This window comes from Eschrichtius robustus, chromosome 9 (genome assembly GCF_028021215.1).
Source record: "Eschrichtius robustus isolate mEscRob2 chromosome 9, mEscRob2.pri, whole genome shotgun sequence".
NCBI lineage: Eukaryota > Metazoa > Chordata > Mammalia > Artiodactyla > Eschrichtiidae > Eschrichtius > Eschrichtius robustus.
The window spans coordinates 15,172,402-15,195,647 of NC_090832.1; the positions used below are offsets into that span (position 1 = coordinate 15,172,402).

General features: G+C 42.2%; 1 protein-coding gene across 1 annotated transcript in view; it reads right to left on the bottom strand.

The window, feature by feature from the left end:
- The window catches only part of AKAP12 (A-kinase anchoring protein 12), a 101,090-nt gene that overhangs the window by 36,736 nt on the left and 41,108 nt on the right, over positions 1-23,246 (bottom strand). Inside the window, exon 2 of the mRNA XM_068550744.1 lies at positions 9,015-9,129. Coding sequence (XP_068406845.1) covers positions 9,015-9,129 — 115 coding nt within the window. The remainder of the gene's footprint in view (positions 1-9,014; positions 9,130-23,246) is intronic.

The following is a 23,246-nucleotide window of genomic DNA, read 5'->3' on the forward strand; positions in this document are numbered from 1 at the left end:
TTATATACTTCTGAATCAATTTACTTCTCTCCTCCAATCAATTCTTTCAGTACGTAATCCTTGGTTTAAAGCAAACTAAGCTGTTCTCATGTTTTAAAGAGTCTGAGAAATAAACGCTTCTTTAAAAGTGGGAATATTGAAATTAAAACCCCGTTATGCTTGGCAAGCTTCCATCAAGCACATCCATATCTGAAATATATATATCAGCCCTGGCATTTTTCTTTGAATGTGAGACAGCTTGTCTTCTCTGGGGCGGTTCTGCTCAGAAGAGAAAAGATGAAAGGAAAGACACGATAAATGTTTTCAAATACTTAGAGGGCCGCGATGTGGAAAAGGGAGGTGAGTTTGTTCTATGTAGTCCCAGAAGGCAGCACCGGGAGCAGCTGGAGGAGGCATATTCTCACTCCAGTGGAATAACTGGTTTCCTTTTATGGAGAAACTCCCTAAACCTTCCCGTGTTTAAGCACAAGAGCCTTCTGAGTGGGGGCAGGAGCCTGGCGTAGACAGCCTTAGAGTTCCTTCCCACGGAGGCTTCCTGGTCCCAAACCTGGCTTTCCAGCTGACAATCATAAAGGCAGGTGTCCCGGGCTGAACTGCATCCTCTCCAAATTTGTATGTTGAAGCTCTAAGCCCCAGCACATAAGAACGTAGCTGTATTTGGAGAGAAAGTTTCTAAAGAGGTGACTAAGTTAAAATGAGACTGTAAGGGTGGACCTGAATCCACTCTGACTGGTGCCTTATAGAAGGGGATTAGGACACACAGAGACACCAGGGATGGGCACACACAGAGGAAAGACCAAATTCTGGATGACAGAACTTACTTCTAATCCCTCCGGAAAACATAGTCCTGCTCACCACAATTTATTACATAAACTCCAAGGTCATGGGAATTCCCTGGCGGTCCAGTGGTGAGGACACAGTGAGGACACAGCGAGAAGCCGGCATCCACAAGCCAAGAAGAGGCCTCAGAGAAACTAAACCTGAGGGCACCTTGATCTTGGTGAGAAAATAAATTTCTGATATTCAAGCCACCCATTCTGTGATATATTATTATGGCAGCCCGAGCAAACTAATACAGCAGGATAACTTCCTGGTACTTGGTGTCAGTCTAAATACTGCATGTCCGGTTTAAGACACATTAAAGCAACCAGTTCATTCAATTAATTCAATCCAGCATATATCAGTTTTCACCAAAATAACTAATGCATGCATTGTTAACTGGGGGGCAGGGGGGACTACTTGATATCACATTGTACCGACACATTAATTACAAAAACAGTTTGTAAAAATTCAAAGTATGGCGCTCAAGAATAAGACTCAATTGATAGGCTAAAAAGTTGTAGAACTTAAGCTCAGAGAATATACCTTCCAGAGATATATACAAATAAAGATCAGAGGATTTATGTTATCAAAGCATCCTTTCATATAATATAGGGACATTGTGCTCTAGAATATACATTGCCAGGACCATTTGGGGGTTGCTGTATTAGGTGAAACTGGAGCTGTTTTAAGAACGTCTTTCAGACCTAAATGTCAAAAACCTAAAATTTTTTTTTTTTTTTTTTTGGCTGCGCCACGCAGCACGTGGAATCTTATTTCCCCCAACAGGGATTGAACCCGTACGTCCTGCAGTAGAAGCATGGAGTCTTAACCACTGGACAGCCTGGGAAGTCCCCTAAAGAATTTTTATTAAATAAATAAAATGCTAAATTTAATGTTTCCTTTCTTGGCTTAGTTACCATTAGAAAACCATTAACTGCCTCGATCCCTCCAAGGGAAAGGGTCTGAATCTTGGTATGTTACTTGGACAAGCTATAGGCCATCTTACCTAGGCTCCTCCTCAAGTGGGCCAGAGCATCCATCCTATTCATGGGTGCCCTGGAGTAGCCTCAAAATTACAGCCATTTATAGGTAAGTCTTTGCAGTAATTTAAGATTAACTGACAGTCTTTAGGGCATTTATCAACATCTTGCACTCATTCTGGGCCAGAACCAACCCCTAATTACATGATTCTGATCTCCTCCCATGTAGGGGGAGAAAAACGTTACTTTGTGGCCACATTTATGAAGCTCCTTATCTTTCTTTCATACCTAAATAATTACATATGGAGACATTCTTGAATGTTTTCCCATCCTGAACTTTTTTTTTTTTTTTTTTAATTTACTTATTTTTGGCTGCATTGGGTCTTCGTTGCTGTGCGTGAGCTTTCTCTAGTTGTGGTCAGCGGGGGCTACTCTTCGTTGCGGTGCGCGGGCTTCTCATTGCGGTGGCTTCTCTTGTTGCGGAGCACGGGATCTAGGCGCGTGAGCTTCAGTAGCTGTGGCACGTGGGCTTCAGTAGTTGTGGCTCGCGGGCTCTAGAGCGCAGGCTAGGTAGTTGTGGCGCACGGGCTTAGTTGCTCTGCGGCATGTGGGATCTTCCCGGACCAGGGCTCGAACCCGTGTCCCCTGCATTGGCAGGCGGATTCTAAACCACTGCACCACCAGGGAAGTCCCCCTTTTGAATTTTTTGTTCATTAAAGTAAAAACTTCAAATCTAGAAGATGGCTTTTAAGATCAAACTAAAAAGAAAAAACATAAAAGTGTTTTTATAAAAAGGCATAATGAAATTGCCAAGTAGATTCCCACCTGCCTAAAGTCACTTGCATATCTTCAACAGTTAATCCATCATTGGCTTTGTAATGCCTATATTACCAGTACTGCTGATGGGACTCAGTCACAGAATTTCAGAGACGGACGAGGATGTTCATTTTACAGATGAAAACTGCTGCTCAATGAGATAAAGGGATGTATTCAAGGTCACACAGAAAAACACTGAGAAAGGCAGTCTCGCCCGTGTTTTACTCTCCTGGAATTAACTGATTATAAAAGGGAGGGAGGGTGGATAGAAGCCTTACTCCTTCTTCCTTCACCCAGCCCACCCCAAATTTTCAAGTTAGAACAAAAGTAAAGGTTCATTGCACTGTCAGACTTAAATAGACTTCAGAGGGAAGAAAGCTCTATATAGCTTGGATGTTAGTTACTGAAAAATAAATCTGTGTTTCTTTAAAGATGAAAGCAGTAGAGTATTTGTACCAGAAATTTGTCAATGACATAACTAATTTCAGAGAGGCACGCTAAAAATATTGCTGCGGAGCAGAGGACTGAATTAAAACCAGTTCCCAGAAAGTGCAGACTGTAGGACTTCTGCCTAAGTTCAAGGCCTATTTTGTGAGTGTTTCAAAACATTACAAAACAGGATACAGCTTGAGAAAATGTCATGTATTAATATTGTATTTGAAGTACCAAAGCGTTGGAAGGGAGACCCCTCTCTGTCTATCCAGCCTTCATATTTCATAGCATCACTGGGCGTTCTTATTTAGTTGCAGGCAGGTCAGGGTCTGATTTCATGTTTCCAGGCAACAACACCTGGATAACCAATAGTGGGCACCTGTGAGAGCCCAGCACTGAAAAGTACCAGCTTTGTCAGTGCTGATGCAACAAAGGAAAGGGAGCCTTGGATACATCTAGAAAGCTCTGGTATTTACATAGGGAATGAATTGATATAAAGGGAAAAGCAAACAGATCCTCCTCTCCCATATGAGTGAAAATGTAATATTGTTAACTCTAACTTAAAACTGTGTCTTCACTTATTCAAATATTTTTTTTTTGAGCACTTACTATGTGTCAGACACTGTTCTAGGCTCAGGGGATTCAACACTGAAACATAAAGATCCCACCCCGACCCCCCATCCCAAGAAATGTCTGCTCTCATGGTTCTTATATTTTAGCAGAGGTGGGAGGTAAGAGACAGGCATACTAAACACCAAATGTTGACAACTGATGTAGAGAAAAATAAAGGAGGCGTGGAGGGTAGTATTTGTGCAACACACGTGTCTTCATGAGAATACTAACAAGGTACCAATTATGTCACAAATTGAAGGAGAAAAGGGATTGACTCATAAAAACATTTCTTCCCAGTTGGGAAAACTGTATCACAGAAAAACAAGTATTTCAGAGGGTCATCTTTTAACAGAAACCTAGAGCAGCACTTGGGGTACTCATTCTTCACATAAAGTTATTAAATGATCAAAAAGCAAAGAAGAACAACTTGTAACTTCCGAATGGATTTTCTGTAAGGTAACAAGATCCACGGGGAGGGCTGTGATCGCTTGGCAGTAATCTCCGGCCTTCCCATATCCCAAAGGCACTGTACACCAGAAGCTGCCAGGTTCAAACAGCAAATTCAATAAAGGCCAAGACAGTGACATTCAGCACCGTTAGAAACATGAAATTCTCCACAGTGCTGCAGATTCAGCTTCTAGATAACTGAGCAACGGATCCTCCATTTTTGTTACTGTATCTGCGGGGAAAATATCAGGACGTAGAAGACTAGAACCTTGAGAAGGATAAGGAACACACTCTCTTAAAGACTTCTGCTTTAAGTGACAAGATTTTTTTGGCGCGGTGGGTATTTCTTCTTGGGGGTGAGAGGATGTTTTCCAGGCTCGCCTCCCAGGTCAGAGAAATCACGTGCAGCGATTCACGTGCGTAGTTCCTTAAGCGGCCTCTTCACCATGCTGCTCAGCAGAGCAAAGCCTGTTCCCCCCGTTTGCTGGCTGATACTTGCGGCTGACCCCAGAGTAGCAAATGCCAAGGGCAGAGCTCCCAGCTGCAGCTGCTGGTGTAAATGCCCTCACTCAGGGTATGCAAATAGTATAAGGCATATGTGGACAAAAATTCAAAAACCAAGGAGAGGACCACCATTGTGTGTTTGTTTCACACAAGCAAATGTGACCTGTGAAGGATGGAGAAAACATAACATTCACAGGCTTTACAATGTTTGCTGTAGCTACTCTGCAGAAAGACAAATCTCAAAGAACCCCAAAAATAACTGCCTTGTAAATGATATATTCAAATGTACTAAGATCACAGTCACATGATTAACTCGTATATGGCAATGAGTTCGGTAGGCACTTTAACAAATATGTTATTATCAAAATAAAGAGGTCTCGGGACTTCCCTGGTGGCGCAGTGGTTAAGAATTCACCTGCCAATGCAAGGGACACGGGTTCAAGCCCTGGTCCAGGAAGATCCCACATGCCACAGAGCAACTAAGCCCGTGCACCACAACTACTGAGCCCGCATGCCACAACTACTGAAGCCCGTGCTCCTAGAGTCCATGCTCCACAACAAGAGAAGTCACCTCAATGAGAAGCCCACGCACCAAAATGAAGAGTAGCCCCAGCTCGCGGCAACTAGAGAAAGCCCATGTGCAGCAACGAAGACCCAAACCAGCCAAAAATAAACAAATAAATAAATTAATTTTTTAAAAAAAGAGGTCTTATGTTTTTTGATTTTGTAATACTTAATTTCCCCATCTGTTTGGAAAGAAAATAATCTGCCCAACAGATATTAAGACTGAATCAAAAAAAGAAAAATCTAAAAGTTTTAATTTGCAAAAATTTGAAATCTAAAGTTGGACCCGGACTGAGATATAATGTTTTAAAAATCATTCTTGTTCAGGCACCCATAGAAACTCATAGAAAACCATATAAACGATAGACTATAAAACAAATGATAATCTGGGTTGGGAGGGGTCTTCTTTTTTATTAATCTTTCCAGCAGAAGAGATTAAAATCAGCAGAAGCAGATTTTCCACAAAACTAATGGCACTTGTGCAGCCCCTGTGAATGCTAGGCATGGCATGGCTGGATAGAACTTTCTGGTTGGGAAAAGGCTGTATTTCTGTATAAGCATTGTGATAAATGATAAATCGCCTAAAAAGAACTCAGAAAAAAGGGACTAACTCCAAGGCTAAAGTAATTTGTTGTGAATTCTTTTTTTTTCATTTTAATAAATATTTGTTTTCATGCCTGACTGTATACTCTCTAAAAGATGGCCCCTGAAATTATATGATCTTCAAACTCCCTCCAAAACACACACACACACGTGTGTGTATATATATATATCTATATATAGATATATATATGTGTGTGTGTGTATATATATATATATATATATATATATATATATATATCTGAACCCTACTGCATAGTTTTGAAAATATTTAGTAAGCAGGTCCCTTTTTCTGTCATTTAAAGAAAGTTTACAAGGAAATAGGATTTCATTTTCACTATAGGAAGAGGATTGGTTCTGAATTACCAGTATTTCTGGTTTCAGAAAGAGAGCAAGTCAAGGTAGAAGAATATTTTGCATTCTACATTTGTCTAAATATTGTCTGTCACTTTAAATTAAAAGCCCTCGAGCAGGAAGGCCCCTCATTTGTAGTTTTCTCCCATCCAAGGATCCACCTATGGCAGGACCAAATTCCACTGCTGGCCAATCCTCCCAGGGACCAGGATGGCTCAGAGCTTTCCTTACTGAAGTGGGCAAGAGTAGAAACAAAGGCCCACCAAATCCTACAAATAAGCATTACATACCAAATTATGCCTTCATTTACATTACAGTAAGCTGCCATGTAGAACACGGATTCCTGGAAATACATAAAATCTAACCACAGGTTATCACCTATGTCAAAAGAAAAGCATGAAAATATACTGTTTAATAATTTAACATAAAGAATTTTCTGCATTTGCATTGCTAGGCAGACAAAATAGGAAAAGAAAAAATAATAAAAACAAGTGTACCAGGCTGCCTCAGAGACACCCTAACAAGCCAAAGCAATAACAGTTCTGCTTAAAACAGTAAAAGCTCAGCCCAAAGGCAGAGCCTCCAGAAATGCCTCTGGGGGGTGGCCTCTGCAGCCCTGGGCCACATGGGGGTCCTTTCTAGGCCCCCAGGCCTTTTCAGGATCTGTGACGGACCAGGTATATTAATTACCGCTCTTCCTTCGAGAGGCATCAGTATTTGCTCAGACCCCCAAGGCCATGGTAGGCTCAGGGAGACAATGGAATAATCACAGGGTGGGAACAGAGTCACTTTCCGTAAAAATCAGTGTTTAAACACATGGCTGAAAAGTGAAAGAAACTACATCTGGACTAAACGAAGATAGCCAGCTGATCTCCGGTAAACAGGCCACAGATTAGACAGGATTTCCACGCTACCTAGGATTGTATGGAAACAAGGGCATCGACTGAAGCCCCTCCCTTCTCTTATCAACACTCCACACCAGATCTGATAAAAAGGCCTGGCCCGACACTCCCTTGGGGGCATATTTCAGTGATCCCACATTGCCAAAATACTTTCTGAAGCCACTCGCCTTTCAGTAGAGCCCTCCGACCCAGCGCATTTTCGCTTCTGGGTTTTCATTCTACCCCTTGCTCAGACGATGCCATCCCAGTGGGCAAGCCTGTGGACGTGCCCCGCACAGCGGGTGAGAGCTCGTGCTTGGAAATCTGCTGATCTGGGTTTGAATCGAGATAGGACCTGTCTCACAGGGTTACTGCTAGAGGCCATACTGCACAAAAGGCACAGTTCCAGGACCCATAATAAAAGCTTGTGAAGTGCTGGCTGTTCTTGTTCTCCTCCCTTCGGCTGGCAGCCCCTGTCCCAACAAATCTAAACCTAACCTCCCCTCAGTCCCCAGACCTTATCCCACCCCCTGACCTCAAACGAGGGCTCCTCCAGAACTCTGAGCAGCTCTCATCTCTTGCAAAATTCATTAGATAATCAACATGTTGCCTTGTCTTAACCTTTTTTTTTTTTTTTTTTTTGGCCACGCAGCATGTGGGATCAAACCGACCAGGGATCAAACCCGTGCCCCCTGCATTGGAAGCCTGGAGTCTTAACCACTGGACCGCCCGGGAAGTCCCCCTTACTTTCATCTTAGGGAGCCTTCCATAGAACTAGCTTGTCTCCCCTGATGGACCGTTTCTTAGCTTTCTTCATCCTCCCTGAAGCACAGGGCACGGTGGCTTGCCCATCCATGGAAGGCTCCGAAACGGCTGTGGCTTGATTTGATTCAAAAGTTATCATGGGAAGGACAGGGCGTGGGACTCTGGAATTTGAGTTGGGGCCGTTCCAATTACTTTGGTAGAAATTATTTGAAACTCTCGCACTAGGTCGTGCAGATCCTCTTTCTGTGAGGCTGTATGTATTTCTAGCTTTATATGGTGCCTGTGGTGCTATAGAAAGATCAGGATTCCCACCAACTTCAAAAGCAGCCCCCTGCTTGCAGCAGCTCCACAGGGGCATTGAACACGAGGAGAAACAGGTTCCACATGTTAGAAGAATCTCATCTCAACGAGGCAATGGCCAGTCTCCTTTCACAAGACTTTCCCTTCATTTGTCTTATTCACATTACATGTAAGCATGAGTTCACTGTATGGAAAATGACCATTCTGAGCCTCTTCAACATCAGTGGTTAATGATTCCTTTATGACTAAATGGAACAACGAGACAAGAAACAGGAACAGAGGAAGGTTCTCCAACACGTGGCCTTTGCAAGAGACCTACTTGTCAAGGTGCTTGATTCTGACCCCCAGGTGTAGTCCCCAGCCCCTCCATGGGCTGAAATCAAACCAGTGATAGCGTGGTCACAGATGTGCTTTCCAATAACCACCTCTTGAGGATCTCTGGGCTCAAGAGCTATAACACATGCAGCATACCATAGTTTGGGCAAAGATGTATGCACCTTGAAATGCACACTACCAGAAAAATCTTCGCAAGGCCAGTAGGCTACTCTAGAGTGAGAGATACTGACTCTGAAAGCAACCAACACTTCAGCATTTCCAACAAGAATTCACATTCGACATCAGACAAGTAGTTGGAATAAGGCAACAATAACAACAACAAAAAGATCATGAAGTTTCAGGTAAGGATGCCTGAGAAAAAGGAAAAACAACTTCACTTTGGATACCCAAGCGTTACTATAAGCTCCCACGGGGCTATGCAAATGGCCAGATAAATACTTCTTTTTGCAATCAATTGATTGCTTTTGTCAACATCACCCACCCCCAGGTAGGATGACAGTGCCCATTCTACCCAGGCCTGTTTTTATTGTTCTGCGGGGATTGCAGGTGTTGTTTGTTCTCCAGCCCCCGGTTCTACCCAGCCCCCGGCAAGGTGACTTACCATCTGTGACAGTGACTTCCTCCGCCTGGCCATTCAGGGCTCCCTCCTGGAGGCCGAGCTCTCCTTGCTCGGCTAAGCCGTTCACAGTGGACAGCTGACCATTCTTCTGTAGTAGCTACGGGGAAGACAGAACCATGTAAACTTAATTTCAATCTTCACAACCAAGTTAGAAACGATACTGTAAGTTCAAGAATATAAATCATTTAGAGGAGAAATACAGAGAAATGGAGGGCTGGTGACAGTGAAGATTTAAGTCTTTTTTTTTTTTTTTGTCTGAATGATCCAGCTATCTTACAAAAGATACAAGGAGCTATGAGCAAGCAGATAGGACTCTGTATCTGGATAAAGGTACACACCATTCATGCATTCCTTCACTCTTCTGAAAAACCAGGCATAGGCATGATACACAACACCCATCATTCCAGGCCTGTTTGAGATTTCACAACGACTAAGTCAGGTGTGGTCCCAGACACTTTGAGCTTACAAACTACTGTGGAAGGCAGACAGCCCTCTGAAAAATATTTTTTACTTTAAAATAATGTTTCCTTGTGATTAGACACAAGTTATGCATATTTGGCTGGAATACATATCTAAGTGACAATGTGTCCTTCTCGGGGAAGAAGGCAGACATTTAAATAAATAATTACTGAATTGCAGCTATGGAAACTGTCACGAAGAAGGAATACACACAGCAAATGACAACAAACAGAGGGCCATGACCTAGGCCAGGGTGTCGTGAAGGCTTCTCTGAGGAAGTAAAGGTAAAGCTGAGATCTAAGATGTCAGCAAGGGGTATGTGAGCAAAAGGTAGGGGAGGCAAGTGAGAAGGCCCCGTGGTTCAAAGGCCAGTATATCCAGAGCCAAGTGAACAAAGAAGAAACGCCTAACACGTGTATTCATGAGTCATTGTATTTTCCTTAAAAATATTACTAAAACGGTGGTTTACAATCGTCCCCATAGGATAGCCCATGCAATTGACGTCATCAGATGCAAAAACAGTAGACATATAGACATGCCCAGTTTTTTTTTTTTTCCGCCCCAGGGCTTGCAGGATCTTAGTTCCCCAACCAGGGATTGAACCCGGGCCCACAGCAGTGAAAGCGTGAGCCCTAACCACTGGACTGCCAGGGAATTCCTAAGACATGCCCTAATTTTTTAAATCCTGAGAATACAGGTAAAAAGTTTTAAGCCAAATAAAAATCGTACAATAACCATTAGGAACCTAAGGATTTCAACAATGCTTTATGGTCCACATACATTTCTCATTTTCCTTAAAACCAACTTAGTGAGGTGCTAGTATTTCCATTTTACAGATGAAGACACTGAGACTCAAAGTGATTACAGAGGGGAAGGCTGGCTGGCCACGGGTCCCACAGCTCAGCCATGGCCTGAAAGCCAGAGCTCACCACCAAGTACTTCCAGAGATTTTTCTTTTTCTTCTTCTTCTTTTTTTTAATATACAGATGGTTTCTTTTTTCTTTTTTTTTTTTTTTTAGTATTTCTTTATTTGGCTGCACTGGGTCTTCGTTGCGGCATGCGGGATCTTTAGCTGAGGCATACGGGATCTAGTTCCCTGACCAGGGATGGAACCCGGGCACCTTGCATTGGGAATGCAGAGTCTTAACCACTGGACCACCAGGGAAGCCCCCAGAGATTTTTCCGCAACACAACAGAGTGTTGGAGGACGTGTTACTACGCACAATGACAAAATGCCTTAAATAGTATCCCATAGTACCCAGACCCGATCATGCCAAAGTAATCTCAAAGCTGGACACTGTTTGGCATCATTCTATGCCATTTACAGGCCAATGGAGCATGCTGGCCGAACCATAGGCTTCCATCAGAGCCTTGAAGGGAGTAGATCCAATTCAAGACGATCAATCCAGAAGGCTCGAACGGTGCTGAAATGGATCTCACCTGGCTGTTCCCTGCTCCCAGCAAAGATGCCCTGCAGCTGCAAAAGCTGCCCTCTGAAATACCGTCACTGTACGCTAATACTCTCACTACAGATGGGAGAGCTGGCTTCAAAATGCCCATGCTGAGTCCGTGTATTAGAAAGGATGCTCAGATTACACTTCCACTTAAAGTCTGCTCTTACCAAAATATGAAAGATGGGAGTTTTAAATGAAACCTAAAGACGAAAGCACAGGAGACGGGGCAGGGGGGTATCCCCACAATGCTCATCAGCAAAAATGTCAGCGTTTAAGAGTATTTTAACTAAATCCACTAGTCTTATGCACACGTTAGACTGAGATTTCATTAATAATGTGATGAAGAGCTAGTGGGGGAAAGCAGGAAATGCATATTATTGTGGGCTACATGGTCAACCAATAAATCTTAAACCTAAAATATTTAACACAGATAGCATGGCATGGCAACCTAAGCAGGGGAATGAAAGACAGCCATTCTAATACCTCGATTTCAAGTCAAAAAACGTTGGTCAACTGTGCTACTAGTTTAGGACCCAGGACTCTGAAGTTTATTACAGAGTCTAGAGTTCTACAGAGTTTCTGTAATTCTTCAGCTATTTCTCACAATTCGTCATGAATTGTCAAATCCAAGACATCTTTAGCAGGAGCCAAATTGAGTATCTTTAAACTTGAGGGATCTACAGGACACGGCACAAATTTTCATCTACTCTTTTAGAAGTGTTACACGTATACAATGATGTATTACATTAGATGATATAAAATAAAATGAGTCTTTGAGATCACCTGCCAGCCCCCTTTATAGTCAAGCGTGATAAGTAAATTGTGGATTAGTTATTCCCCGTGACCACAGGGCAACTGTCTTTACCTCAGAAAGGCACTTGCTGACTTAACTTTGGTGACAATTTATGACAGCAACATTACTGAAACTGAGTTTTGAGCTTATTTTATCATATGCATAGCTTGGGTCCAGCAAGTGTGCCCAAGCTCTGACCCATGAGTGATGTCTTGAGCATTCAAAGCCCGTGACACACCAGCCCTCCACACAACAGTGGGACGTCATTCCATTCAGCCATACTCAGACATGTCCACCATTCTGTGTTTCACTTAGAGATGCTTTTTACAAAATCTCACGTGTTCTTGTAGATGGATAATTCACTTTTTGGGCAACCCAATCTATGGCATTTTTGTTTTCCTTTTCTCCCATTCCCAACCATCTAAACAATTCACACTATTGTTAAGGGTTCAGGTGCTTCCAAGAGTGATCAGCACGTTAAAGTCACCTCAAATCCCAAGAAATCTAACCCACGGTTCCTTAACGCTTAAGTTCTTTCTGTCTTTTCTATGTGTTTACATGCACACAAGCTTTCTTTTTTTAAAAAACAAAAATGGGGACTTCCCTGGTGGCACAGTGGTTAGGAATCTGCCTGCCAGTGCAGGGGACATGGGTTTGAGCCCTGCGGGAAGATCCCACATGCCGCAGAGCAACTGAGCCCGTGCGCCACAACTACTGAGCCTGTGCTCTAGAGCCCACCAGCCACAACTGAGCCCATGTGCCACAACTGCTGAAGCCTGCGTGCCTAGAGCCCGTGCTCCACAACAAGAGAAGCCACTGCAATGAGAAGCCCACACACCGCAACGAAGAGTAGCCCCCGCTCGCCGCAACTAGGGAAAACCCGCGTGCAGCAACGAAGAACCAATGCGGCCGAAAATAAATAAATTTATTTTAAAAAAAAGAATACAGGCTTTTATAACCCGATTGCTTCGTACATTGTGGATGCATTTCTTTGTCACTAAACACACATCTGGCTCGTCCTCAGTCTTTCTCTCTTTTCTCTGTAACTCAGATGCCCACAGAAGACAAGGATTTCAGTTAAGCCCAGATAGACCCTGAAAGACGTACAGACACAACTCAGTGACACATGGGGTGGGAAGGGCCGGAGCCAGACGAGATGTGAGGGGAGGAAAGCGGTATAGGATTGAAGTTTCCAAACGCATTCATGCTGAAGCTTCCTCACATAGCTTTATCCATCCACCTTGTTCTTACTTTTATGAACAGTTAGGTCTTTTGAGATGAGAACTAGACTTCAAAGGCATGCTTTTTGCACTGAAACACAGCTAGCACCGGGAAATCTATTTTCCCACTGGATTTCTGCTTCAAAAACGATAAACGCCCCCTTTGAGCAAATCAAAACCCTAAATGTTTTCAAGCTTATCTCCCTTGAGTGGGTCAGCCAGAGTTTATTCCCGTAAAGCACTACCACATTACAACTAAACAAGCTTTAAAAACAAGTCTCGAATGCTTCCAGAAACAGTGTTGTCCTCTCATTCCTCTAAGAACAACAACAGAAAACATCAAAATGGTAGCTGAGGCATGGCAGAAAAGCCACCCAATGTCTCTGTCCCCTTTCCTTCTCCACAGGACGGCCCACACTTGCTCTGAACCCCTTTGCAGAGTAAGCTGTAGGGATATCAAGCTCTTTAATGAACATGCTAAACCATGAACAAAACAGGTGAGCTCTTGACGTGTGTCGGGATGCTGGGGGAAAAGGAGGCGAGCCTGCGAACCATTTCCTCCGCAGGAGTGATTCTCCCAGCTCCACCATCTCACTGGAGGACCAGCACAGGCGGGAGAGGCCAGAGCCCTGCAGTCCACAGAGCAGATGAGGCTCTGAGCAGTGCAACTGGTCCCAACGATAACAGCAAAACCCAAGAAGCAGAACTGTTACATGGCTGTAACCAGGAAGGAACCAGAACCTTGTCAATATAAGGAAGACACATGCACAAATGATGAGAAAAAAAAAGATAATCTGGAAATGATTTTAAATCCCATGTCAGAACTTATAAAGAAGACTCTTCAGGGACTTCCCTGGTGGCGCAGTGGTTAAGAATCCGCCTGCCAGTGCAGGGGACACGGGATCAAGCCCTGGTCCGGGAAGATCCCACATGCTGCCGAGCAACTAAGCCCATGTGCCACAACTACTGAGCCTGCGAGTCACAACTACTGAGCCTGCATGCCACAACTACTGAAGTCTGTGCGCCTAGAGCCCGTGCTCCGCAACAAGAGAAGCCACTGCAATGAGAAGCCTGCGCACTGCAATGAAGAGTAGCCCCCGCTCTCTGCAACTAGAGAAAGCCCGCGCGCAGCAACAAAGACCCAATGCAGCCAATAAATACATAAATTAATTAATTTTAAAAAATGGTACCAACAAAGCGCATGTAATAGAGATGTATTTTATGTTGTAATATTAAATTTAAAAAGCAAACTAAACAGTTATAGATACAATATGATTACAAATATATATAAGAACATACCCCAAACAGCTAAATATATGGTGATAACAATATTACCAAATTGTTAATATCACAGTATACCAAATAATCATCGGGGAGGGAACTATGAATTTTTCATATCCTTTGTTTTTCTACTTTTCTGTGTTCTGTTCCTTGTCTAATACACCTGATTACTTTTATAACTGGGTGGTGGGAGAGAAGCTTTTCCTTCACAAGTTATTGTCTTAGTTTGTTTATTGTTAGTATGGCTGGGAGACAGTTAAGAAAATTTTGCTTTACCGATTGCCAGTCACATGAATTTTCATGGGAAAAGAGAACTGCTTTAAGATAGGAACTTGACATTGAGATCATATTTCAGGAGCCTTTTCATACAAACTAAGCCATATTCACTCCTCAACCGTGGATGATATGGTGGGCTTAGAAGCACAGCAGAGGGCTGGGTGCTCTGGGGCAAGATGAACTACTTCAAATCTGGTATTTTATAATTGTCACAGGCTGAAACTTGGTAATTCCAGGTCAGCAAACAGGAGGTGGCCGGGAGAGCAGGGTCTGATCTGCCATCTACTTGATCTTTGGCCTTGGGAACGTTATTTAGCTTCTCACAGCCTCCTCTCTTTTTCTGTAAACTGGGATAAGAATTCATTTTTACCTACTGTAATGAATATCTGCAGCATCACCCCACACATGTTAAGTGGCTAATCAGTCAACTATTAACATAAGTTTTGGCAGTTTTTGTTCTACCATTTGCTCAACAACTGCGATCTAATGGGAATGAACTGTGCTGTGCCCATTTCCCCTCTAAAATGAAACCTCCAAGACTTCCTTCCTGTTGCCGCCAAGCTCTGCACCCAACAGAACACCTGGCGTGAAGACTCCTAATTCTTCTAATTTTCTAATGGTCTGGGTGGGAGAAGAGGAGCAAGGTAGTTTATACAAAGGTCTAAATGGAGGGGAGCCACCTGAGTTTTTCCTTTTCGTTTTTCTTTTCTTAACCCTAGAAGGTACAGGGGAAACAGCAGACAGAGCACAGTCAAGCTCCTGTCAGCCATGGAACCTTATCTCTGAGCTCATTTTCCCAATTATAAATTGAAACTAATACCATCTCTATTTTCAGGCTGGTTGAGATTCAAATGAAATAATATTTGGGAAAGTTCTCTCTCTAAATGGAAAAGCACTCAGAAGCCATTTTATAAGTCTGTCCACTTGATCAAATCAAGGCAAAGGTTGTACTCCAGTATTTTTCTAGCCCTTATATCACACTAAGGGTGCCTTTTAAAAATTGCCCTCATGTTTGTGTTAAAGAGGGTTTCTTTCTTTCTTTCTTTTTTTTAATTTTATTGGATTATAGCTGATTTACAATGTTGTGTTAGTTTCAGGTGTACAGCAAAGTGATTCCGTTTTCAGATTCTTCTCTCATACAGCTTTTTCAGATTCTTTTCTCATATAGGTTAGTTATCACAGAATATTGAGTAGAATTCCCTGTGCTATACAGTAGGTCCTTGTTGGTAGTGTGTGTATGTTAATCCCAAACTCCTGATTTATTCCCCCCGACCCCCCCCACCCCCGCAAGGAGGGTTTGGAAGGAGGCAGCGTTAGATGTGAGATGATAAGGAATCCAACAAAATGAGACATCTGTGTACAGGGACCGCATCTCACTATACCCACTCACGGGCACTCGAACGGGGTTGTAGCGCAAGACTCAGGCAGCCCTACAGTAAAATGGCTGTACCTTGCTTGGTCACAAGAAGAGAAAACAATGGCTGGAGAGACGTAGCCTTTTCTGCCTAGGATTCCTGCTTGGTTTGACCCTCAGGTAGCAAAAGCAACTTATGGTGCTGTGGGAATGGGGCTGTAAATGACATACCACGCATCCACACCTCCACACCCAGAGCTGCATGGGAGCTGTGAGTGAGCCCATCCATCAACACCGACCAAAAAGCTGACCATCCTTACAGCTGAAGACTCACCTTGTTCAATAGCCACAGCTCCAAACAGTATATTAACTCTAGAGCCATGCTGTCCAAACAGCAAACGCGAGGACCATGGTGAAAGTATTTCATTCCCCCTTTTATTTAAACACAGGCACACAAAGCATTTTCCAATGTATTTTAAAATTTCTAGAAATAGGCTGAAAATAAGAGGCTAAATGCAGAAACTGATGACTCCATCAGCAGTCCGTATTTATAAGAATTTTAGAGGGGCAACAGTCCTAACTGTTGTGAGCAAACTGGATTGAATTCTTTAATCCCTCTATGCCTTCCCCTACACAGCCATGCTTTCCAACAAGTTAGCCTTAAGATGCTGTGTCTTGATATGAAACCTCTCTACCACAAGGACACGTCTCCTCTGAGATGCAGAAATAAAACCGTATGAAAACATCAGTTGTTAAAATAATTTTTTAAAGATTTTCTTTAAGATTCTAAAAAATTATTGTTAATTCTATAAAGAGTGACAATAACGTGGTTAGCTTTTTATAAAGCCCTCAACTGGGGACTTCCCTGGTGGCGCAGTGGTTAAGAATCTGCCTGCCAATGCAGGGGACACGGGTTCGAGCCCTGGTCCGGGAAGATCCCACATGCCGCAGAGCAACTAAGCCCCTGCACCACAACTACTGAGCCTGCGCTCTAGAGCCTGCGAGCCACAACTACTGAGCCCTTGTGCCACAACTACTGAAGTCCACGCGCCTAGAGCCCATGCTCCGCAACAAGAGAAGCCACCACAATGAGAAGCACGCCCACCGCAAGGAAGAGTAGCCCCCGCTCGCTGCAACTAGAGAAAGCCTGCATGCAGCAACGAAGGCCCAACGCAGCCAAAAATACATAAATAAATAAATAAAATTTATTTTAAAAAAAGTCCTCAACTGTTAGAGATACATAATAATGGATCTATAGATGACATATCTTGTATTTGTTTTAAAATAGGCAAATAAAATTTAAAAATTAAAGTTAGACAAAATAAGACTGGCAAAATGTTGATTACAGTTGAAGCTAGGTGACGGGTACTTGTTGTTATTCTCTACTCTTGTATACATTTTGAAATCTTCCAGAATTAAAAGAAAAAATAAAATTTTCTTTAGTGAACCTTCTCACAGAGTTAAATTTTGGGGTATAGCCAATAAAATCTGTAGACTCAAGAAAACCCCAGTGCAGTCGAGAAAATTTCAAAATTTTTATATTTTAAACAGTAAAATGTTTCACTCCTTGGTAATGATCTAATTTCTAATTAGCTCAAGATATACAGTAAGCAGGGCTAAGGCAATTCTTAAATAGTAAGAAAGATATATTTCTAGTCTATGAATTTAAAAAAAGACTTAAGGCAATCTATAAAAGAAAAATGAGAACTTTTAACTTGCAAAGCTTTTCAAAGAGAGAGAATATGAACTACTTATCAAGTTTCAGAGGTATTGTCAAAACATCGGGCCAAAAGCTCTCTCAAACCACATGAAATTGAGAAGAGCATGTACCCCAGGTCAGGAGTGCTTCTAGTGACCTCTAAAAAGGAGAAGTCCTTGTCTCCAAGAAACTGGCCTTTAGAGATCTCTTTCTGATGCCAGTTTTCCTCCTGAAAAGGAGGACAGACCCTCCTGTCAGTGTGGCAACTGCCCCACCTCTTAAAATCCTGGTGCCCTGAAGCCTCTGATCTTTAAATAAAACCTCTGTTTATTTTTAATTTCATGCTACTTTTTTCTACTCATATATTCAGCAAAACAAAACCGACAAACAGAAATACCCCCTTACTGGCTGGTAACATTGCTTTAAATATGAGTGAGTTCATTTGAAGGACCAGAAAAGGGGGCGGCATCTCATCACCATCACCCAGAGTCAGTGCGGCCCCCTTCCTTCCAGCCCCACCCAATGAAAACAGTGGTCCAGCTGTCTGACCCTGCACATACTACCAATTTATCCTGCTGGTCTTTACTTAGAAATCTGACTGTGAGTCTACAGTGCTGTTCAACTAGACAACATCCTCCAACCCACAGCCAGAAGTAAAAATATTGGCCAGAAAGCCACATTTAACCAAGATTATACCTAACTGGCTGAGAGCAGTTTTGTTGTGCTGCTGTTTATTTTATTAATTTAATTTAATCCAAGTGGAAAAAATTCTGATGTTCAGAATACAAAGATTAATCTTATTTTGCTTTTGAAATTGCATTGCTCCCTATTTATGGAAAGTTTCTGGAACATTATCTGCACAGCACATGAGGGTCCTTAAATGCCACTTGGTGAAGGGTGTACATACCAGATAGACAGTCTCTGGTCATTGTCTACAAATCACTAATTTTCCTGTTTCTCGTAGTTTTCAGTAAAATTTGTGAAAATTACTTAATATAGTTTTAGGAGGAATAACACAGACTCACCCCTAGACATGAGAAAGAATGAAAACTAAGAGATATCCATTAAAGTCCCTAGTTTGCTTTTAGCCTGCAAAATTAAATTTCAATTCAATTGAATGTTTCTACTCAAATATTCAAATTGTTGAGTGTCTTAGAAAGTAATATCTCTCATATTATTTATTTAAATCCCAAGGGACTTGGCCACTACAGGTGAAGTCATTTTACTAGCAATGGTGTCTACAATTTAGGCCTCTAAATCTCAAAGATCAGCATTTTTCAAACTGGTATCCAAGAATATCAGTATGCCAGGTATATCAATACCTGTGTATTACCAGGCTTCTCTCAGAAGTGTTCTGGGCTCAAAATCAGCTTGCGAAACTCTGATCTAGACAGTTAAGCAGATTTACTTAGAATTTAGAGACTCTTTAATGTGCATCCTGAACCTCTAAGGAACAAATCATTACAGCATTTTCTCAAATGACTTGCCCACAGAACCCTTTTTGAACCGCATCCATTAACATCTGCCATAAGTAAAGACACCAAGATAAATGCAATATGTTTTAACACACAACATTTCAGTCAAATATTCCCCTACATTAAAAAGTTATAGTTGTTTTAAAAAGTATTAAAACTCCCGGGTTCTCTGGGAAAGTATGTAAAAGAAAACAAAGAGCTCTAAATCTGGTGAGGTAGGAGATCAGCCATGCTGATTTCAAGCAAAGGGAATTTATAAGATCTCTGCTTGAGATGAAGGAAATAAAAAGCACCACCGACCCAAGACAGCAATTCACTGCGTGAAGATAGGTCACCACAATTCCATTACGTGAAATGCCTACCTGGTATTGTTTGGAGTCCTCACACAATTGAGGTCTGTATCATACTTAGGACAGAGAGATGCTTGATAAACACAACTTAAGAAACCTGTGTGGACAACTAAGTCAGAGGACTGATACTACCTAACTTACTATAAAACTACAGTCATCAAAAGACAGTACGGTACTGGTGAAAGAATAGACAAACAAATCATGGGAACAGAATAAATTGCCCAGAAATAGACACACACAGATACAATTCTAATCTTTGACAACGGAGGCAATTTAATGGAGAAAGGAGAGTCTTCTCAACAAATGATCCTGGAAAAACTGGATATCCACTTGCGAATAAAGCTGTGTGAACATTCATGTACAAGTCTTTGTTTAGATACATGCTTTCATTCCTCCTGGATAAATACCTAGGTGTATTTCCTAGGTATTTATATATTTATATACCTAGGTTATATTGTCGGTATATGTTCAACTTGTTAAAAAACTTCCAAACTCAGAGCTTCCCTGGTGGCACAGTGGTTAAGAATCCGCCTGCCAATGCAGGGGACACAGGTTCGAGCCCTGGTCCAGGAAGATCCCACATGCCGCGGAGCAACTAAGTCCGTGAACCACAACTGCTGAGCCTGCGCTCTAGAGCCTGCGAGCCACAACTACTAAAGCCCTCATGCCTAGAGCCCGTGCTCCGCAATAAGTGAACGCACCGCAATGAGAAGCCTGCGCACCGCAACAAAGAGTAACCTCTGCTCACCGCAACTAGAGAAAGCCCGTGCGCAGCATCGAAGACCCGACACAGCCAAAAATAAATAAATAAAATAAATTTTTAAAAAAACGCAAAACTTCCAAACTGAACAACATGGATTAATTTTATTTTATTTACTTTTTTTTAAGTTTTTTTTTTTTTTTTGATGTGGACCATTTTTAAAGTCTTTACTGAATTTGTTACAAGGTTGTCTCTGTCTTATGTTTTGGTTTTTTGGCCCAGAGGCATGTGCGATCTTAGCTCCCCAACCAGGGATCAAACCTGCACCCCCTACATTGGAAGGTGAAGTCTTAACCACTGGACCATCAAGGAAGTCCCAACATAGATTAATTTTAAAATAATTATGCTGAGTGAAAAAAGCAAGAGAAAATTATACATGTGGTATATTCCATTTATATACATTTCTAGAAAATCCAAACTGATAACAGTAACAGAAAGAAGATCAGACGTTACAGAAAGGAGGGGGAGATTACAAAGAGGCATGCAATTTGGGGATGTGTTTGATATGCTCACTATCTTGATGGTGACGATGGTTAGACAGATGTAGATATACGTTGAAATTTATCAAACTGCACACTGTCAATTATTTCTCAATAAAGTTGTTAAATGCAATGAAATAAAAAAAAGAAAGAAAGAAACCTGGGAATCCTAGGCCAAGTCTCTGAATCACCAGCGTCCTCCTCTATGTGGAAACTATGCAGAGGAATTAGGACATGAGGCTTCCCTGATGGTCCCCACAGCACACGCCACGTGTGCCATCTCTCCTCAGGGGGTAGTGCTAACACTGGTTAAGGACCAGTCAGTCCTCAGCCTCATAGAATCAGAAATGAACTCTAAGGATTGAACTTGAAGAACTGTTTTTTTTTCCCTCCACCAACTTGTCCTAAACCAAGAAAACACAATCCTACTTCTATTATGTTGGATCAATGATACAATCCATCTTACTTGAGTGAACTATGGCTGAACTGAGGTGTCCAACTGAGGAAAAAGACTAAGCATAAGCAGCCCAACAACTCAAAAGATTCTTGTGTTAGGACAGGGAACACGTCCCACTCAAGTTACTCTGTAAGCTCCAAAACCTGCTGAAGTTCCCTGTTTTACAGAAAAGTGAGCACCTACCATCTGTTGGTTGGTTATTTGACTGTGGGCCCCAGTGGGATGAGGCTCTACAGATCTTGTCAAGTTAGACATCTCAGGATACAGAGCCGGAAAGCTTATATTCTCGTGTTATGACAGAGCACGAATGTCAAGTTACTTTCTTCCCTTTTGACCTGTTGCACCTATAAGATGTACAGGGCAAAGCAACTGCCTCCACAAATCCCAAAAGCAAAGTAAGAAAACTATTACTGTGAAGAGAACAATAAAAATGAGTAGCCTAAAAACACAAGATTGGTGTTTTGAAACACTTCTGACAATTGTCATGCCTAGTTCCTTTTGAACCCTTGCACCAGAGTTTCATTCTTGTAGATTTAGAAGTCACGATCCCAATTCCCACCTAATCCCTACACACCATGTCATATTCCGGGAATTACTCTCTTGTTAAATGGCTGCTTCTTTCAAAGGATGTGCGTTTGGTAGTAAAATAATTACATCACATCCTTGCTTAGGAATTTGATAATACAAGATGTTCTGAAATCCACCACATGCCATGGGAAGGCTAAATAGTTTCTGAGCCTGACAGATAAACAGTTTTGACAAAGGAGGAAACCAGCGTCATCTCAAGTAAAGTTTAGATTTTAAGGTTCAAAAAATTTTAGATGCTAATATTACTTCTTTTTCTTTTTGGCCACGCCCCACGGCTTGTGGGATCTTAGTCCCCCGACCAGGGATTGAACCCAAGCCCTCAGCAGTGAAAGCACCAGGGAACTCCCAGCGACATACCATTTAATTAGGAATATAATTGAGACCACTGTCAAAGTTAAATAGCATACTTTATCAGTATGCAAATTTAGTGGCCATACTGCTTTTGAAACACATTGCTTAAAATCACTACTGATTTAAAAAAAAAAAAAATTCAGTTAGAGAGAACATATTGATCAGCTTGTTGCTACTTCAGTTCTAAGCCTGTGATCCATTTGACTGAAAAAGAAAACAGGCAAAGTTGCTTGTCTTATTTTCAGTAAAATGAACTTAATTTGCAAAGATGGCCCATCTAAGATAATATGATTTAGAATCAACAATTGCTATCCTATAATGTTCTACTCTAAATATTTCTAGCACAATCACTGGAAAAGCTAAGATACAGAATAGAAAACCTGCCAATTGCTACTCCACAAAGAGCCGTGCTGCGTTTGCTAAAAAGCATCTATTGCTTCCTGGCCTGAATTCTAAACTGCTTTTTGATTGATTAAATGTCTGCCTCACATCTGCTTCTTTTTGAAGCCTGCTAAGCAGGGGGTTTCACTGCTAGAACCTCTCCTGCCTGAAGCTTTTAGGAGAGAAGGCACCCAGCAAGGAAGGAAGGGGAGGGGGCCAGCCAGCGGCCAGTGAGGGCTTTGTTAAGCCATCCCCAGGGACGTCCAGAAACGCCTCCTTCTGTGTGAAAAAACACTAAAGAAAGTTTCCTATACACCGTGGCATGGATTATTTAACAAAGTTATTAAACATTTAGCTCTGATAATGGGCTTGAAGATGCCATTCTGGAGGAATCCATTTAGGGTCTGTGATGGTTAATAGCAGAATTAAAATGATAAATTGAAATGGGTTTCTCTGACGTGTGTGCTTAGCCCTGTACTCCCCGGAATTCGAATGGCCTGCTGCATACCAGAAGAAGTGATGTGATCCAGTCCTGCAGCAACTGCAGTACGGCTACTGTTTATCAGTAAGTCTGGTCGGACTAAAACAAGGCCTTTGTCTAGGCCCACGGATTCATAAAGGCAGCTAATGGCAGGACCCTTCCTAACTGGTAGAAATGCTACAAAGCTTCTCTGGATCCACACAGCACAGCGCAGCACATGAAAAGCGGGCATTACAAGCAGACAGATGGGGAGGGGTGCCCAGATCAGTTGCTTATTAGTTGTAAGAGCTTTGAGCACATTTGCCATCCGCTGAGCCTCTGTTTCTTCACCTGTACAATGGTGCTAATACTACGCA